The sequence below is a fragment of the Sphaeramia orbicularis genome, chromosome 9 (assembly GCF_902148855.1).
Source record: "Sphaeramia orbicularis chromosome 9, fSphaOr1.1, whole genome shotgun sequence".
Lineage (NCBI taxonomy): Eukaryota > Metazoa > Chordata > Actinopteri > Kurtiformes > Apogonidae > Sphaeramia > Sphaeramia orbicularis.
Genome location: NC_043965.1, coordinates 50516996 through 50536920, shown reverse-complemented (window position 1 = coordinate 50536920; position 19925 = coordinate 50516996). Strand labels below are relative to the sequence as shown.

General features: G+C 37.5%; 1 protein-coding gene across 2 annotated transcripts in view; it reads right to left on the bottom strand.

The window, feature by feature from the left end:
* Positions 1-1221: 1221 nt before the first annotated feature.
* golga1 (golgin A1) overlaps positions 1222-19925 on the bottom strand; it is a 23154-nt gene continuing 4450 nt past the window's right edge. The window contains exons 3-24 of one of the 2 annotated variants that reach the window (XM_030143032.1): positions 19849-19925; positions 18129-18203; positions 15781-15878; positions 15658-15690; positions 14436-14564; positions 14187-14356; positions 13257-13368; positions 13086-13169; positions 12716-12841; positions 11582-11677; positions 11378-11473; positions 10755-10850; positions 9558-9698; positions 9268-9342; positions 8858-8947; positions 8546-8648; positions 7035-7195; positions 5614-5772; positions 5465-5524; positions 5047-5271; positions 4818-4904; positions 1222-3111 (exon numbers count right to left, since the gene is read on the bottom strand). The exon at positions 19849-19925 is cut by the window's right edge and continues 14 nt beyond it. In XM_030143032.1, coding sequence (XP_029998892.1) covers positions 3031-3111; positions 4818-4904; positions 5047-5271; positions 5465-5524; positions 5614-5772; positions 7035-7195; positions 8546-8648; positions 8858-8947; positions 9268-9342; positions 9558-9698; positions 10755-10850; positions 11378-11473; positions 11582-11677; positions 12716-12841; positions 13086-13169; positions 13257-13368; positions 14187-14356; positions 14436-14564; positions 15658-15690; positions 15781-15878; positions 18129-18203; positions 19849-19925 — 2374 coding nt within the window. In that variant the 3' untranslated portion in view covers positions 1222-3030. The remainder of the gene's footprint in view (positions 3112-4817; positions 4905-5046; positions 5272-5464; positions 5525-5613; positions 5773-7034; positions 7196-8545; positions 8649-8857; positions 8948-9267; positions 9343-9557; positions 9699-10754; positions 10851-11377; positions 11474-11581; positions 11678-12715; positions 12842-13085; positions 13170-13256; positions 13369-14186; positions 14357-14435; positions 14565-15657; positions 15691-15780; positions 15879-18128; positions 18204-19848) is intronic. The other variant, XM_030143033.1, reaches the window with a different exon arrangement.

The window sequence follows — 19925 nt, the reverse complement described above, 5'->3', positions numbered from 1 at the left end:
TTGAGTTTCATCTCGAACAGCGCCACCAACGGACGGACGGAGCAATGTAAAAGTAAGGGAAGACGAACACGAAAGCGTCAATGAAAAATACAAGTCAGAAGAAGTATCCTTATAATTTACCTGAGTAAAATAGAAACATTTTCAGTTCCGGGATTTTACATGTAATGAGGCATTTCTACACTATATTTCTTTGTTTTTTTAATAAAAAAAATCCCACAATATTTCTACACTGCAGTATCTGCCGTTTTACTTGAGTAAAGTAGATATACAGAATTATGTAGTGGTATAGAAGTACCTCATTACAAGTAAAAGTCCAGTATTCAAAATGTTACTTGAGAGGAATTAGCAACAAAATATATTTTGTTTATATATATATTATGATTGACAAAATATATTTTGTTCAACATCTTATCCTGTGTTTTTGGAATCTGGGTAGATTATTACTCTAGTACTGTATAGTACCATGATAGTTTGTTTTTTTTTTTTTTTTCATTGTGAAAAGTACCAAATAAATGTAGCAAGAGGTGAAGGTATATTTCCACCTGAAATGTAATCTTTATCTTTACTCATGTTTGCTGTGGTATTATATTGTTATTGAATGTGTGCCATGCAGCTGCTACACTGTAATTTCCTAGTTTGGGATAAATAAAGTACATCTATCTATCTATCTATCTATCTATCTATCTATCTATCTATCTATCTATCTATCTATCTATCTATCTATCTATCTATCTATCTATCTATCTATCTATCTATCTATCTATCTATCTATCTATCTATCTATCTATCTATCTATCTATCCAATAGAAATTTGTACAAACTTTTAAATGTAGCACGTGAGTAAAAGTAGTTCATTAAATTAATGATTCCACTATTGAAGTCAAAACTGAAAAACAATTACCTTTATATGAATACACATAAAAATATGCCATTGTTAACCAGTAAATGTCATATGATGTATTTTGAAATTAAATAATTTTTACTACTTAATCAACACCTAAAAATAAAGTACATGAAATAGGCTGCAATACAAAAACATAAATATTAAATAAAATATATTAAATAATAATATGATTACATGTGTGGTGATAAGCTACTGAGGTAATCTCTATAATAGCAAAAAATCAATATTACAGTCTCTGTAACGTGAAAATAACTATAAACTTTTCCAGTTTTCATACTGGTATTTGTTAAAACAAAACATGGAAACCAGAAGGTGCATAACAGATTTTGTTATTTCAGATTTATTATTTAGAAATGTGGGAAAAGAAACCGTTGTAGTGGAAGCATTTGTTAAATCATATAAAGCAAAAAACAGAGGAGCTGTAGTGATTGTACAGTTTGTTTTTAAGGGTTTAACGCAGCAGGATCAATAAGATTCAAAAGTGCATTCATTGTTTCTTAGATTCTCATGGAGACAGTATATGACCCAGGTGACTGCATCAGCTACCTGTCATTAGAAAACACACGGTGACAGAGCTGCGCGTACTGTTGTACTCTTGCATCCCAACGTACAAAAAAGGTATGACATCAAATTCCAGTCAGACAGCCTCATTGCTGGACCTAAAGCTGATATTTCCTTGATTTCAGTAATGTGTTTATGTAATTGGAGTGGATTCAAATGCGGAGTCTTCTGGCCTTTGATATAATGAGAACAGTTAAAGGCTGCTTTAGGGATTTAACAATGCAGATTAACAGCAGGCATGCAGATTCCCCTTGGCACCAAGCTCATGTAAAAATAACCTCACATGGTCATGGAAAGGGGACAGTAAAGGGCTGAGGTGGGAACAAAAAGACAGTATGGGTCTGTGATCATGATAAATACTGCAACCGGTCACATCAAACCATTTACATCCACAGATTTATAAAGATCTCAATGCATATGTACATAATTCTATATATAAATACACATGTGGAATGTACTTTCATTTACATTTAGCAAAGGCAGGTAAAGGTAGAATATGTTCTCCAGTCATCATTTACAAAGCATTCACGGTTTTTATTGTTAATTTTCCCAAATGGTCATGTAGATTTGTGCTAAGGGACCCAAAGCTGTGGTTAGAACAGGATCAACTCAAACAAAATGACGAAAACACGATTTGTTTGGAGGCTGAACTCCTGATAGTAACAGTCTGATAATAAGCAGTAAGGCGTTTAGACCCATTAGCCACTATAACAGACTACAATGATCAAATACTTCTAATGATTTAAATGCTGAAACATAACTAAATTGCCTTCTCCTATTGCATCAAAACATAGTCAGATGTATCTCCATCTTGTGAACATTTTCATAGCTTACACAGGAAAACTAATTCACTAATAATCGGGTAAAACGTTTGGTGTTTGGCTTGAATTTAAAAGCAGCTTCAAACTCTACAAGTGACAAACTCAGGTCCTTTCTCACAATTCTGAGCTATTAATTTCCATTTGGCAGCCAATATTCAAGTAACTCTCCCACACAGGTCATTAAAATGACACTTTCTTACTACGAAAGCCTCTCATTTAAAATAAGCCACACATGCCGAGCTAAAGGTCCGTCTCCAACCAAAGCCTGTGCCGTTTGTCCACCAGAGAGGAGTCAAATCCAATCTCACTGACACACCTCAAAAAAAAATTCTGGCTCAATTTCTTTTGTTGTGAATCTGATACTTTGACTCTTAACACAGACCTGAAAACACTGAATCTGTGACATCAGGGTAGTAAAACTCCAGTGTGATTAATGCGTTTGTCTACTTTCTTCAGCATTTAGCGAAAAGTTTCTCTGCTTCTGCCGCAACAAGAAAATAAATTCATTTTATTATCAACAATAAGTTTTCCACACAGCCCTTCTTTGTTCCCACAGAGCAGAAAATAGTCCTACTCCCACAGGCACAGAACAAAATGGAGAGGAAACTGTGGAGGCTGTTCAGATTAAAGCTACGAGTCCTTGCTCAGTGATGGGAGTTGCCACAGAAAGGACGTTCCTCCTCCTTGAGTCGGTCCTTTGTCTCTTCTTTCGCTCTTCATCACCTCAGCTCTGTCTGCCGCTCATCAGCTCCAGTGGGATGAACTGCCTGAGATTGAAGGCCGGATGATACCCTTTGGAGAAGGCTTGGATCCAAACCAGGACATCTAGAGCAATGAAAACCAAACATCCAAATTAATACAGGGTGGTTAAGACATCTGGCTTCATGCATGTACATCTTCAGCTGAAATCTCTTTAGTTTCTTATACATCGTTGTTATTATTATTATTATTATTATCGGCATTGTACCCGTGGTGCCATTGTACAATAGGGAGATAAGTAGAACTTGTCTGCCACCACTGTCCATTTGCAAACTACCATTTAATCATGCATTGTGCTGGCAATAATTTGAGCCAACATGTAAGGCATGAAGGGAAGAGCATGTATTTGTTTGGCCTGTCAAGCATGATTAAATTCATACAATGGTAGTGAACTGTAGCCTTCACACTGTAGCATCGTCTGCTAGCAGTAGAAATTTCATGAACGGCAGCATAACCACTTCCGAAAATGGAGTATGGTGGCAGGGATGAAGAATTCAAAGTAGAGAGAGGCTAAAATTGCCCAGCATGCCTCACAACATTTGAATACGGGCATAAAATTGTGCCTAGTAGATAGTCAGGTATTCTTCTATTCATTTGGCGAGTTTGGCGGCGATCGGGCATGTGAAGGCTGAAGAAAATCGTTACAAATGTCCTCCTGTGACGCTACATCGGTCGATCGGACACAGAATGTGCATTATATAGTAGGATTATTATTATTACACAGTGATGTGTTTTGCCCTGTTGGTAGCCAAGTTTCATTCACAAAAACGTTACCCAGAAACAAAGGGAATATCTTCACAATCTCTACTACTGCTGTAATGTCAGTAAGGAATCCACACAAAAAAGGAGCAAATATGAAGCACCCACAACTGAAGAATGGTCGTACAGGACACTTAGAGTCTGGAGAAGTTGACATTTTGTTTTAAGGGTCAAAGGGAATCTTTTTTCACTATTTGGTCAAAATGGACAAACTATGTAAAACCTGTAATTGCTGTGAATTGAATATATGGGTTAAAACATTTACATGATATACATTTCTGTTTAGGTTCATGTAAACATACACAACTTAATGTGTCTTATCTTGTTGATGAAGAAGTGGAGCAAGCCCTCTCCTCCCGCCCACTTGTTATATTTGTTCTCTATTCTACTAAAAAACTTGGATTAGCAACTCACACTTTTGTTCACATTTGAGTGTGGACATTGAATTGTACCCAAAAGGGAAGTTTTGTATGATTTGCTTGCCCAAATAAACAAAGAATGGAGAAGAAAGGAGAAAATATTACTGTCTTTGAGAACAGTAATGTGAGAAAAATCTCCAAAGTTATTTGGTAAAAATATCTCACTAATATTTCTCCAATGGGAAACAACTGTCATGGCTGATGTAGAGAAAACAAATATTTTGCAGTTTTGTAGTATTTATGTTAGAAGCTCTCACCAGCAGGAGGGAGCACCAGAACACACCTCAGACCAAAACCACCAACAAATCAACACTATGTATCCACACACTGGATCACTCACTGAATAAAGTATAATATATATAATATTAAGTATGTATATATAAGAAAGTATCTGAACTGTGGATCAACAAACAGTAACTTAGCAAAGATAACATCACATAATAACTTTATACCTTCATACGCCTCAAAATCAAACTCACCTGTGTAGAAGAAATGCTGCCATATCTAATATTTTAGGTTCTTAAATTAACAAAAATGACAATGTACTTAGTAGCTGGTTAAGTTTAAGAGCAGATCTCAGTTTCAAACACAAACCTTGTACTCCAGCGTCTGCTTCAACATGTCCTCTTCTTCACGAGTGAAGTTGAGCAGCACAGACACAGCTCGTATTAACTGGTACGCCTACGTAGAAAAACACATCCCACAGATGTAGACTTTTTTAGTTGTCAATACAGACCTAATATGTGCTTCCATATTAATTTACATACTTTTAAACTTGGACATGTTGTATGTAGGTTGATTAAAATAAGCAACGCTGCCTCACCTCAGCATCTCTGGAGGACATGAACTTGAGGACGACGTGTTTGAGATACTCAAAGTTGATTTCTCTAGAGTCATTGAGGTCAGAAGTGTTGGTCACGGTGGTGTTGGAGGTTGGGGGACTGGGGCTGGACGCTGGCGGTAGGACTGGATAAACTGTCTCCTGTTTCTCTGCTCGACTCTCTGGCGCTTTCTCCTTCCCTTCTGTTTCTGGCTCAGGTTTTAGCTTCTACAAAGTACAGAACAGAAAACCAAAATCAGGTGTTTGAACTTCCTGAGCAGAATGTTAATGTGTTTTTTTTTCTTTGGCACTAAACTTTTATCAAAGTAAAGACAAAAGGCACCATCCTCTAGCTCACATGAGTTTAAACAACAACAAGTTCTGTAAGAGCAACAACACAATGAGATGTGGTGTGTCTCACCAGTTCCTTCTGCAGAGTCCTCTTCAGTTCAGCCAATCTCTGCTGCAGCTGCTTAATCGTCTGCAAAACAACAGGCAGTCTTTGATGGATGTGCTCATACATGCAGTTCATAGAGTATCAGCAGGAATGAGGATGTAAAGGACACTGACCCTGTTCTTGTCGCTGAGCTGCTGCTCCAGGTCTCTGTTGACCTTCTGAATGTGGTCCAGATCGTCCACCGTCACTGTACCATTCTGCTCCTCCTCACACACCTCAGGGCTCTGCAGTTGTTCTGTCAGGGTTTCAACCTCCACCTCCAGGTACGAGATCTAAACAACACCCCCAAAACCAACATTAGTTATTATTTCATTTTGAGATTTCACAGATCTGAGTTTTATCATCAATCAATCAATCAATTAGTTTTTTGGATACTAAAGTGCCCAAAAGCATCTCTATCATAAACAAAGCTAAACATGTCCTGGACTATAAGGCTCTCTATATATTGTATTGTTGTCTGGTCCTGCCATATTTAATTTACTGTATAGAATTATGGGACAATAACTACAAAACTACACTACACCCTCTCTTCATATTACAAAAGCGTGCAGTCAGAGTCTTACATAAAGTCAGGTATTTGGAACATACTCATTTATTATTCCTGCAGTCAAACTATTAAAAATCTAGGATTTAGTAAATTTTTATACAGCTCAACTTCTGCATATATATATATATATATATATATATATATATATATATATATATATATGTGTGTGTGTGTGTGTGTGTGTGTGTATATACACACATATATACGCACACACACACACACACATATATATATATATATATATATATATATGCACACATTTCTTTCTTTCTTTCTTTCTTATAGAGAGGGGGGCTATAACCTGAGGGGATGTAGGAATTTCAAAGTCAAAGTAAGAACAACCAGAAAAAGTTTGTGTGTATCGGTGTGTGGGGTTAAGCTTTGGAATGGGTTAGGGGTAGACCTCAGGCAGTGTCCAAACATTGAGAAATTCTAAATAATGTACAAAGAAATAGTTTTGTCCCAATATATTGCTGAAGGAAGGGTGTGATTGTACTTGGACTGTCAGGTTGTTATATTGTATTGTGGGTGTGTATACACATGGGTGTGCGAATGTGGGTTGGTGTACACGTGTAGATATAATTTGGTGTGTATGTGGCTGTAGGTGTATGGGTGTGCAGGTTTGTAGGGATGTGTATATATGTTTATGGATAATTACAATCTTATGTTGTGCTATATTATGTGATTTAGGCACTAACAGTCTGAGGACTGGAAACGGGGGTAGGACTAGATAAGCAGTGGCTTGTTCCTACTCCCTTTCAGGCACAAGAGTAGTTCCATTTTCAGTTTTTTTTTTTTTTTTTTGTCTTGTTTTGTTTTTTTGGCCTAAGTTTTGTACTATGTTGTTGTCTGAAATAAACTAAAGTAAACTAAATAATTGAGTGTTTTAACCTCATTTAATCAGCTTTCCAGAGCAGACCTTACTGTGTTCATATCAAAGTGTGTGAGCTGATATATTTTTTTGCGTAGGTGTGCAGGTTTTTATACCCGGGCCTGGCAGCTGTCTAACTGCTGCGTCTGGCTGAGCAGCTCCTCCCTCAGGCTCCTCAACTCAGAGTCTTTGTCCTGCTGCATCTGCTGCAGCTCCGCTCGCTGCCGCTCCAGCTCCTCCTGCACCTGCACCAGTGACGCCTCCCGGCTCTGCACCTCTGCACCAGAACACCATGCACACAAAACAGAGCATCACACAATGAGACCATAGCCTTACCAACAGCACTTTTACACCCACACAACTATACCCTTAGTATTAGGAATATGACAATATTCCAAAAATAATAATGGCTCATGTTATCAGGTTTATTCTGAATTTAGCATTTTCAAGAGATATGCGGGATATGCTGACATGATTCAGGTTTAAGGGCTTTTCTTATATATTCATAGAATTCTGGTTGGAGGGAGAAATACGTCTACATTTATAAATTAAGAAAGAATTGGATATCAACAAGTTCTGGATATGCTCAATTTGTTATAGTGTTTTCAAGGAGTTACAGGGATGAAAGAGGAAGGCTGAGTTTACACAGGGGAATGATAGTCCACCACAAGTATGAAAGGTTTTTACATTAACATATGAATGCACGGCTGCGTAGAAACGGGAATATTAGTGGGATATTCATGTTCAATTATCATATTAATGGCTTGGTAGGAATATTGTATTTTTTGAAAACTGGTGTATTTTGTGTTTTTAAAAGTGGCCAATAATGAGCACATTTAGTGTGACATTTAACAAAACACTCCACGGTTTTAATGTCTTCAACTGTCAAATTAATGAAGATCAGACTCTTGCTTAATATGCCAATGCTTACTCCACTCATGCTTAAAATAATTGGAAAAACTAGCAACTATAAGTCGATGTAAGTGCATTTGTAACCTTCAAGACATTCAGTTGTTATTAAAGGAGTCATATTTTGCTAAATCCTCTTTTATTGGTCTTTGGTTCATTTATTTGCATATTTGGACCCTAATAGTTTATAAAGTTTGAGTTTGAACCCACCAGGTGCTGCAAAGCTATCTTTACATTTATTTTGGCAAAAATCGAGTGGATTTCAATAACTTGTTTTAATTCTTGCTTAATTTGTTACGTCTATAACTAGTTACGTCACAACATTTGCACATATAAGGTCAAGACTTCCAACAAACATTTCTCCAAGTACAACATCATTGTTTATCAGCACCAGCAGTTGTAGTCCATACTGAAAATATGTCCAAACTCCGAGCCAGTTACCTAAAATGTTCAGTTGTTGGTTGTATTAACAAACACAAGTGGCTGAATGGGACAGAGCAGCATAGCCAACAACCTGGAGGGGGCGGGGCGTGAAGTGGCTCATGAGTATTTAAAAGGCCAGCGCTAAAAACCACCTTTCTGGTGTCATTAGTCAGAAATAGGGTTGAAGATGGACCTGTTGAGTTGAATTAATGAAGAATTCAGACCCAAGCAGAGCATTTACAGTTTATGGATCGGCTACAAGAACAGCTTTCCTAGGGGGTCTGTGTTTATGTACCATTGTGGAGCATTTTGATGTCCTCCTCTCTCAGAGCAAGTTTCTCACAGACCGTGGACAGTTCTTGCTGTGACGTTTGCAGGGATGTGGTCAGTTCTCCAACCTGACATAAAGCGCAGACAAAACACTTTATTGCAAACACACCTTCTCTGTTACAGTACAGGCCCCTATATTATAATGTTTAACTAACGAAAATAAAGATCAGTTCTAGTAAAAGATCAAAGAGTTCCCAAAATCTGATACTTTTGCGACTCATCCACAGTGCTTTATTATAGTTGTTGCTGTCCTGTCATTGTGTGTTTTCCTACAGACCTGTGTTTGCAGCTCCTCCTTCTGTCGTCTGGTTTCCTCCAGGGCTTTTGCAATTTCTGTGCTTACTGTCTGCCGGCTGTTCAGCTCCGCCTGAGGGAACACACACACACACACACACACACACACACACACACACACACACGAGAATACTAAAACACACTCTGCTACCCTCTGTGGAAATCATCTCACCAGGGTTTGTTTTTTAGTATTCGGACTCAGATACAGCTGGCTGCTGTGTAGTACAATTTGTGCAGACAACTAATAGACAAATGTGGGCGTTTGTTTAACACTATTTACAATATTTTTCAGCTTACTGAACATTGGCAAAAACTATCAGCAGAATACAGATTTTCATTTATTACACTCAGTCAATTGTTGATATGTTGAGTATGTGTTGTGTTTATTCTGACCCTGCTCTCCTCCAGCTCTTCTGTCCTTTGTTTCACAGTGGACTGAGCCTCATTCATCTGCTTCTCCAGATCAGCCTAAAACATGAGCAGGAAAGGAAGAGGACATGTTAACATCATATAAATGGTGCGTAAATGAAAATTAAATCTTGACATTGGTGTTTCACTGAAAACAAGTAGCCTCCTTTTTAAACTCTAATCCAGGATTTTTGCAGCAGATAAATAAATGACATGATTTAATAATGTGAAACTATATGAAGTCAAAGACAGTAAAAATCTGAGGCAGAACATACCACCCTGTCCTGCAGCATCTGTTTTTCCGTCTGTAAAGAGCTGATGGTTTTCTCCAGGCGGTTGGTTTTTTCCTGACTCTGCTGCTCTAACAGGCACAGCTGCTGATCGAGGAAGGCCTTCTCTGCACTCCACTCCCCTCTCTGAACAAAACACACAACAAAATAGAAGAGATGAAAAATAAATAGAAGAAAAATGAAACTAGAAATGTACATTTACCCCTTACACCACACAGACAAATACAGGCTTTTGATAGCAACAAGTGTTTGATACATTTACTTTCCAAGCTGCAGCAGTGCTGGACTGGCAAGACAATGTTAGAAAAACTGCATTTGCATTTCTATCTACAACCACCAGATGGCATCAAAACATTCACTTCTTACAAACAGTATTTTTAAGCCATGGAGCAGGGGTGTGAGTTTAATCACCCAAATGACAAACCAGTGAAGCAGGGGATTGTTTTCACCATTTTGGTGCATCTAGCATTTTACCTTTTTTTTTTTTTTTTTTTTTTTCCACTGTTGTGTGCTTTCTCTTTAGCACTGTATGCAGCGGTGCTCCAATTTCATTGTACTGTGTATATAGTATGGTGGTGTAATGACAATAAACATTTATTCTATCTTAATTGCTGAAATATTCTTTTTATTCTTATTAGAACTTTTATTTAATCACTGAATATATTAAGGTGAAAGCCATATAACTGAGAAAACACAGGGGGGTTAATGGTAGTAAAAACAGTTAAACTGTAAACAGTAAAAACTTAAACAGAATGGTGTGCAAAAGCAAGGCACAGGAACTACATTTCCTCTAACATGCATTTCATTTCCAATTTGTACTATTCACCTTTAATCATATTTGAGAAAAAAATTATAGATACACTTAAATTATAATTATCAATAAATTACTGTAATGTACTGAACGATTGATTGGATGATTTCATTTACATTTCTGTCTTTTATTAGTAACAACTGCTTCAATTTTTTTTTTTTTTTTTTACCTTTGCCACCAATCAGCAACACTGCATCCTTGCTGTTTTTACCCGGCATACCTGTGTTGTGTAGTCATACACTGTTTCTATACTGCAAAAATGTGATTATTTTGTAACTAGCTTTCTTTGGCCATTGTTGAAACCTTCCAGTTAAAGAACTACATGAATATGAGCAAGTTTGTTTCTGACAGGCATTATATTTAATAATCACCAGTTTCTCTGTGTGCTGCTGTTCCTCTGTAATCTGTTGCTCAGTAACTTTCAGCCTCTCATTACTTTCTGAGATCTGCTGTTCCAGATTCGATATCTGAAAGAGAAAATGTTATAAGTGAGCATGACAGGTTGTCTATCATGAAAGTAACATCTACAGATTAAATCAAGGTATTTACTTTCTATTTAACAAACAGGACAGTCATGTTTTTTACAATTTAAAGGGGCTACATGTAGTATTGATTGTCCAAACTCTCACCAGCAGGGGCAAGTCTAGTACCAGAACACATGCTATGTATCCACAGACTGTATCACCCACTGAATAAAGCATAAAGCTCATTGTTTGTACATATCTGTATTATGGTATGTATTATGGTGTATTTGGTATAAGTTCATAGCTTTTTATTCTCAACAATAATGATAAAATTAGACCATTTTTTTATATGCAAGTAAAAATACTACATATAGCCCCTTTAAGGAACAACACACTAAATATGGTGGTTTTCTTTGTTTTATAGTCAACAGGAAAGCATTCAGAAAATTAACATGACCCACTCTCAGCTTTGGATTCCTGATAAGACACACTGTCAGAGACATGATTTCCTTCTTTCGTGTTGGTCTTACTTGTGTGTCTGTTCTCTCTCTGTAGGCCCTGGATGACTCTTCCTTGTGTCGTAGAAGGGTCTGCAGCTCTGTAATGCTTCCGCTCATTCTGGACACCTGAGATGAGACGACAGAACCGAGACAAAATGAAGAGGAGCAATTTCACAGATGGGCTTTGGTGATTCGGTACAGGCCAGGGTTTAGTGAATGCATGCACCGGTTTACCTGTGCCTCCAGAGAGCTCACAGTGTCAGCATGATTTGTCCGGACTGTGAGCAGCTCTGCCCTGGTCTCCTCCAGATTTTGCTCCAGGGTGGATTTCTAAAAAGGTGACAACAGCAACACTACTGAGTGTACATCTAGGTGTCCTCAATCTCTTCCTGGCCTGATATTACACCTATAGACTAGGGATAGACTGCAGAAATAATACACCATATTTCCTCAAGTTCACACCCCTGACCTACCTCTACTCATTTACAGCCAAGACTACATAACCCTGCTCATTTTCACCTCTACAGCCCTTTCATCTCCGTAATATCAATTCACACCTCTACAAAGAAAGGAACAGGATTCATTAATAAAAAAGTAAGCCTAATTTATCTTTATTTGACAAATACTTCAACAGGATGAACATTTGGTTTCACATACAATGAAATTTATTTTAAAATCCATTCATCTACTCATTTCCTGAACTGAATTGAACAATAAAACCTCGAGGGTGTCTTGGGAATCATGTGTCTTTAAGTGTTTTTACGCCATATGAGATGTTCAGTGTATGAACTGAAACCAACATTATCAAGAGTAGTTTTTCAAGAAGCAACTACTCAAATAACAGCAGGGGGTGGTTAACATGAACAAATAAAAGCCAGCCTTAGGTTATCGTAAACAGCAGTTACAATTAAATTTACGTCAATGATGAAAAATGTGGATATTTTATTCAAAATGTATAGATCTAACAGGAGAAATACAATATGATACCTGCAAGGCTGACATTTTCCTTGGAGATCTATTCAGCACCCTTGCAGATAAACGTTCATACTAAAGAAGTCATGCAGTGAAAAAAGTGAGTCTGCACTGAATTTTAGTTTGACTTACAGATGCCACTGCTTCATTCATATTAGTGTCTGTCTTATCTGTAATAAAACAATGAGTAAGTATAATTTCTCTGCTCAGATACAATTACAAGCAGATTTAATTTCCTGACTTCTCAAAACCAGATTAAGTGATTTAATGAAAGTAATATATAAAATGTAAAGTGAAGGGAAGGGAACACAATAGTATTTTGACAATAGTGTGAAATCTCCCCTCTAAAACCCGCTGTAAATAATTGAGTACCAGTGAATCAGATATATTGCTCACCTCCTGAAGGAGCTCCTGGAGGTGTTCGTCCTGGCTCAGGTTTCCCTGCAGCCGTCGTTCCAGAGAGGTCACTTTCTTCTGAAGGTCCACCAGCGTTCGCTCTTTCTCTTCCTCTGTTACAGCAGCCTGATCACATCACAGAGACAGTGCATCAACAACAGGAAAGAATCCAAAACCCAAGATTCTTTGCCTCATTTATTTTATAAATTTAAGAGTGAACCTATTACTGATGTGAAAAGACCATTAAAATATTTCACAGGATAGAAATCTGTCATATTCCTGTGATGTCAGCTATTTCTGAAAACCTGCTGGAAGCTGATTAATCACATTTGGACTCCAGTGGCAGTAACATTACTCAAGTTCTTCTTACCTTTTGTTGTTGCAGCTTTACAGCATCATGTTCAGTCTGTAATTCTTGCAGAGAACTCTCTAATGTTGACACCATACTCTGCGACTGCAAAACAAACATTCAAACTGGCTTTACTAATGACCTGTATGTAAAGAGACCAACTGGTTGGTGCAGCATTTGACCAGGACTGACCTTCTGGAAGTCTTCAGACACCTGCTGGATGACAGTCTGTAGCTGCTGGCATCGGCCCTCCAGGTCACCAATCTTTTTATCGGCCTCTTCTCTTAGCAGTAGCAGCTCCTCTCTGCACAAATCCAAACAGATGCAGTTATTTCACAGTGAATAGTGTAATTATCCTTCTTCCACTGTCTTTTATTTGACTAACCTTTCAACAAGATAAGCTTAAAGGTTACAGAAGACAGGGTGTCAAACTCACTCAGCCCAATCTGATTTCAAGCACCATTAAAATAATAACATAATAACCTTTTAATAATAATAATCCAACATTTTCTCTTTGTTTTAGTGTGGAAAAAAGTTAAATTACACTATGAAAATTTGAATAACCTGAACAATCATGAAAAACCTGAAATTTCGACAATATTATGTATCAGCTTATCATTTACACAACTTACAGATCGCACTGGATCTGCAAATACATTTAGTAAGAGGGTTTATATTGTTAAAATTGCACTTATTTCTTAAGACATGCCAGGTTGTTCATATTTGTTCAGGTTATTGACATTTTACAGTGAAAGGAGTTTGTAAAAGGAAATATTTTTATAATGTAATTTTACTTTTTTCACATTAAACCAAGAAAAAAAATTGAGTCATTACTTATAACACTGTTCACTGTTAATATCTTCAGTGTAATCTTTACACTTTGCAAATTCAGCTTGGGCCAGACTGGACCCTCTGTTGGCCCGCTTTTGGCCTGTGGACCGCGTGTTTGACACCCCTGTTATAGAATCTTAGCTAATGAGAAAGAAACTTAACAGACAAAGAAATCAATAGATAATATCTTTTTTGATGTTTGCAACGGTTATTAAATCTACATATGTCTTTGAATAATTTCTAGGAGCGTAACAATCACATGCTGCTGACGCCTGTTGCGTTCTCTCTCACCGTTCTATTTCCAGCTCTGCGTTGAGTCTGCAGCTTTCATCATGCTGCTGTTCCAGACTCTGAAGTTTCCCCCGAGCCTCGGACATCCCTCGCTTTGCTGACTGGACTTCAGCCTCCTTCTGCTGCAGCTCCCGCTCCCGCTGGCTCAGCTGCTCCTCCTTCCTCAGCAGCTGAAAGCACAATTATGAGCACAGGTCACATTAAATCACACCTCGGTGTCTGAAAATATGATATTTCAATGTTTTGTACCATGTGTTTGACTTTGGCGAGCTCCTGCTGCTGGAAGCCCTCCAGTTCATCCTGGTCGTCTCTTTTCTGGAACAGAGTCAGGCTTTGTTCCATCATCTCCTCCACTCGGGCTGACAGGGCGGCCTTTTCCTAAAAGCAAACACAGTAGATCATGTATGAGCTTAATATTTTCTGATCTGTCTACTGGTCTCTCTCTCAGGCTGTATCTCTGGGGGGTGGGTACATGTATTGTGTCTGACTTGAAGCAGAGTGTGTTTCACTGCAAACTTAGAAAACTCTCGGAAAACTTTGAAAGAAAGTGCAAATTCCTGCAGGGGATACCTGGTAGACAACTCTTAATCCCTTGAATTAAACTATTGGTCTGGATCATATAATCTTCTCCCAGAGTTTATCTAACATTGTTTAACATTTGTTTCTGCAGCTCTTCATACATGCTAAATAGTTTTGAATTATTTGTCTTCCACCAAATATGGCAATAATGCTTGGTAATAACGCTGCATCATTCAGCGAATAATGGAGTTTCCTTATGGTCCACACATGCACATACTCACTAAATCTGTTTCTATTGCACTTATTTGCATTTATCTTATATTGATACACCAACTTTTAACACCTCTCCCACACAAAAAAAAAAACAATTTTTTTTCTCTCAAATTTCCTCCATTTCCACTCTGGTGGTGTCTATGTGCATATTGGAAATAAAAATAAAAACAGCTGATAGAGCCCCAGTGTATCTCCTCCCCTTTCACCACTCTGCTGATTATTCATTATTATGTGTTGTCAAGGCAAAATTTGGTGACATTTGTGTATCATACCTACATTTACTTGTATTGAGATACTCCTCAGGTTGCACCTAGTGAGTATTTTTACAGCATTAATGACAATGAGATGTAAATGTATTTCAACGATCTTCATATGTGCACATTTAATGTCTCTTTGTGCATCTTTTAAGCGTGCTGCCCTAATAATCACAAATTAATTAAGGGACTTGCAGTTAAAAAAGATACAGCAATTTTACTATAGTATATCCATCTTGCTAGGTAGGTATTGTAACTTTTACAGAAAAGATGCTTAGTCAGACATTAGACCAGATTAGTAAACTGCAAATACAAAGTCCCTTGTCTAAAAATGTCTAATGCCGAAAAAGGGGCTTCAAACCTTTGAGCCTTCTCTATTTGTTTTTCTTAAATGAGGGTTAAAAGTAACCACTGATCATGCTTACCTTTTCCACAGCCTCCAGCTTCTCAATCCACTCCTGCAACAAAGGAAAGGAAGACAATTATACCAAGAGCCACAAATCACCACAAGGAATGAGAGATGAAGTGTGAGATGAAGCAGCATTTACCTGATCCTTCTTTTCTAGAGCCAAAGTCATGCCCTCTGCCATCTTGGCTCTGCTGGCCAGGTGAGACTCACTCTGGTCCTGCAGTTTCTTGATTGACGCTGGACAGTGACAGAAAGAGAAGAAGAAAGGGGAAAGATGGAAACCATAGGGATATGTTTGTATGTAACCAAAGAGTGCAGAAATGCTAAACTGTACAGACAGTGGCACCGTTAGTAGCTGTGAAAAGTTAGAGTACGAGGTTAAAAAAATAAATAAAGTGCGTTCACCCCAGAAGCAAGCAGACAAGCAATGCATGGAAACTGACAGAAAGTGAAGTGTTTATTTTACTGCTGAACCAATTGCATATTAGTGAAAAAAACTTGAAAGTAACACACAAGGAAAGTCATTATACCTTTACTGAAACAAAACCCTACAACTAATCACTACTCTACTATCCTAAAAGGAGCTGGAAGAAAGCTCAACAAAACAAAAAATTGGGGGAAACAAAAACATAAAGCTACATCTACGAACAAATATATCCAATATGAAATCTGTTCATCCACAGTTGAGATGAAACCTTGAAGGTACGAGGTGAAACGTTCTATAAGAGACATATAATACCAGTTTCTCCATTGGAAGTAGGTCTGATGGACCAGAATTCAACATCGTTATGAGATTTCCTAGCAATTAGAATACAGGAAAAGTTGCAAACACCAGGCCTCATGCAGTATCTTAATATGAGAATCTTAAATCTGTAACCATTTCGAAGAGGTTTACTCCTTTCCTCTGAAATGATCCATCCTACTGTAAAGTTAATGTGTAAAGTATCCAAGGTGTGAAATTAATGATATTAACTAGGGACGTGCATCTAATTATTTTGTGAATTAGTCAAAACAGTAAATATGGCTGAGAGTCACCTAATCTTTATTTGACGTGGAGATTTATGTTTTACTTAATATGGAAGTGGAACTAATGTTTATGCCACTGTTTCTGCAAATATTAAGTAAAGTCCAAAAAAGTATGGTTGGTGAGTTTTTATTATTATTACTATTTATTCAATTTTTTTTAATCATTATTATTACTAGCAGCATTATACCCGTGGTGCCATTGTTGGATAACGCCCTCCTGTGGTGCAACAGTGGCATTGTACCCGTACACCCTCCTGTGCTGCAACATCGATCGGACGCCGAACCGGACGCTGGACGGATGGACACAGAACGTGCATTATAGTGGAATTATTTTGGTGTGGGTGGAAGGCATGCATTAACAATGACATTGATTAACATTGATCATCTTAAAACTGGTTCAATTATTTAACTTCATAAAGTAATTTAAAAAACCATCCGTAATATTAACCAACCTGAAACCATTAGAAAATATCAATATTACTGCCTACAATATTCAATGATCAAACCACAGTCATAAAGAGACATACTTCCATTTATCTTACATGGGAAGTAGTTAAGTGAACATGGCAGTTGTAGGCATACTGGGGGAGGGAATTTTTGCCTTTAAGAGCATATTCCATACCATGATGATTAGAAAAGGGTTTAAGTTTATTCTACACTTTCTTCCTAAAGTCTGCAAACTACATTAGCTCAAAGACTTCTTTTTTCCCCACAGGGGCACTCATTAGAGCAATAAAATAACATTATATGCTATATTTTAGCATATAATGTCATAACATTTGACTTGATTTACAGACTTAAATAGAAGAAGAGTGCTGTTTTTGTGTCACTCTTTCTCTTCTTGTGAATCCTTGGTTAAAGTAGCGTTTGTGTTGTTTCTACATTGTCTCTCTCTGTTAGTGACTGTGCTGTTAGTTAGCTAATATTAGTTGTCAGGTTTGCTGATGTTATCTTTCCAGCCACAACTGACTCACGCACGTGCACAGCAACGTGCACTGATTTACATGTGAGTTTACTTGTGAGTTTTAGATTAAGGCTTGAGGATTATAATTGTGAAAGAGAAAATGAATGAATTATTTGCTGTATTCTTGCATGAGGCCCAGTGTCTGCATGTTAACAAACACGTCTTTCTTGCTAATAAATCTAGCAGCAACACATTGCAAGAAACCGAGCAAAGCACTGACTAGAAGAGAAGTAAGTTGAGTGAAAGTGGATACATCAACAAGGAAAACAACACAGAAAAAACTCAGAAATCTGAGTGAAAGTGTGATTTTTAGATTTAAACGGAAAAAGAAGCATCCACTGGTCTTAAAGCAAACCTCAAAAGCCCATGATATTAGCATCTGGAATCAAAAAATTATCATCATGGGAAGACGTGATGATGCGCTTTGTGATGGTCATTACAGGTGACAGACAGATGAGCGAAAGGAAGCTAATTGGGAGGAGAGTAGAGGTACGTACAATCCTGATGCTTTTCTAATGCAATTTCAAGCTTGTCCTTGGTCTTCTGCATAATTCGTAGCTGCTCAGCGTAGTCTAGTGTTGGGAGGTCAGGTGGTGGGATGGGATACCGACAGTACATCCACGCGCACACACACACACACACAAACGACAGAAACAAGGAGGAGGAACGGGCAGATGACGGTAAAGAGAAAGACAGGAGACAAAGTGAACAAAAGGAGAGGGAGAAAACAAAAGGGAAAACATGGTTGAGAAATAATGAAAGGTAAAACTACCAATGATTTCCTTATCTGAGAAAACCATAGTGGTTAAAAGGCTGCATGACATGTGCCACCTTTAACCCTTTTTTTAGGGGTTTAAAGTCATATAAGCTGCCCGAAGGAAGAGGAGCTTTAATACTAGATACAAGAAAAACAAGCCCTAAAACTAAGTATCAGCTATGACGACTCAGTACTCACCAGAAAACATTTTTACATCAACAAACATCACATTCATTCAGCAACTTGGATATGCTACCCAATAACCACAAAGCATCTTTATAACATCCCAGTGGATATGAAACTGGTATATTAATGCTGAACCTTATTCCTGCACTAATTAATACAAGACAATGGGTATGAGTAAAACTACAAAAGGAGGATTGTTACCAAAAAAATAACCTGATATCATGGATTTTCTCCTGCTTTTCAACTGGCTTCTCATGGGATTTAGCAAAAATATTTTGTTGAGTTGCTGCTGTCATAGAGTTTTTTCGGAATACAACTGCCTGGTACTTGTTGTGTACCATCTCTTTGTTATTTTATGATGGTGTTTGATATCAGCTGCTCTGTCCGGTCAGAATAATGGGGCTTCTGCTATTGATTTTCTGATGGAGACTCAGTGATCGCAAATCTGAGCTTGGTTGGTAGAATAAAACATGCATATGGCTATTTTACATGGGAAACTATTTGAGAACAGTTATCAATGCTGCATTTAATAACTAATTTATTACAATGTAAAAAAAAAAAATCACATCATTTAAGCAGTATTAAATATGTTTTCTGAGTTTGTCAAAACACAGAAAAATATAATATTAACCCACAGCCAAATTTGAATAGTCATAAATGCCTAGTATATAAAATTAGGTTCTAGAATTGTGTAAAAAAAATAACCTCTAGTGCACTGACCGCATTGCAATCACATTTGATCATGGGAAAGTGCAGCGTCTCAAGTGTCAAACACCGGTTTGACATGAAAAATTGATTTTCCATTTAACTGCTTTATTGGACTTGTGCAGCCATACATATTTCAGTCACCATTTCTACAAATAAAATGAAACCTAATCAAATAATGTTAGACTATCGTATAAATATATTTATGTCACTTTGCCAGTTGGTTTTATTTGTCTGTATAGTCATGGACATTATTTTTATGGCTTGTTATTTATTTAGTACAGTAACACGCTGACATGTTCTAATTTTTATTATGGTTAAGGGGGAGGGGTCATTTAGATTATGTTTCCCCTGTGTCACTGCACTATGATTTTTGAACCTGACCAAAAAATCCTGAACAGAGAAAGAATGAAAAGCAATATAATGGTATAAATCCACAATTCAGTGCTACGTAGTCCTTTAAAACATGTAGAATATGTCTAGAATAAAATCTCTGACTTTCCTTTAGACAGACTTAATTCTCTTGTGAGGAAACAATCAAGACTTTTCACTCTGACCTGTTTCCTCACCTGATAGCTTGGCCTCCAGCTTACGAATCTGATCGTTCCTCCTGAGGAGCTGGGCGGGCAGATCGTCCCTGGAGCTG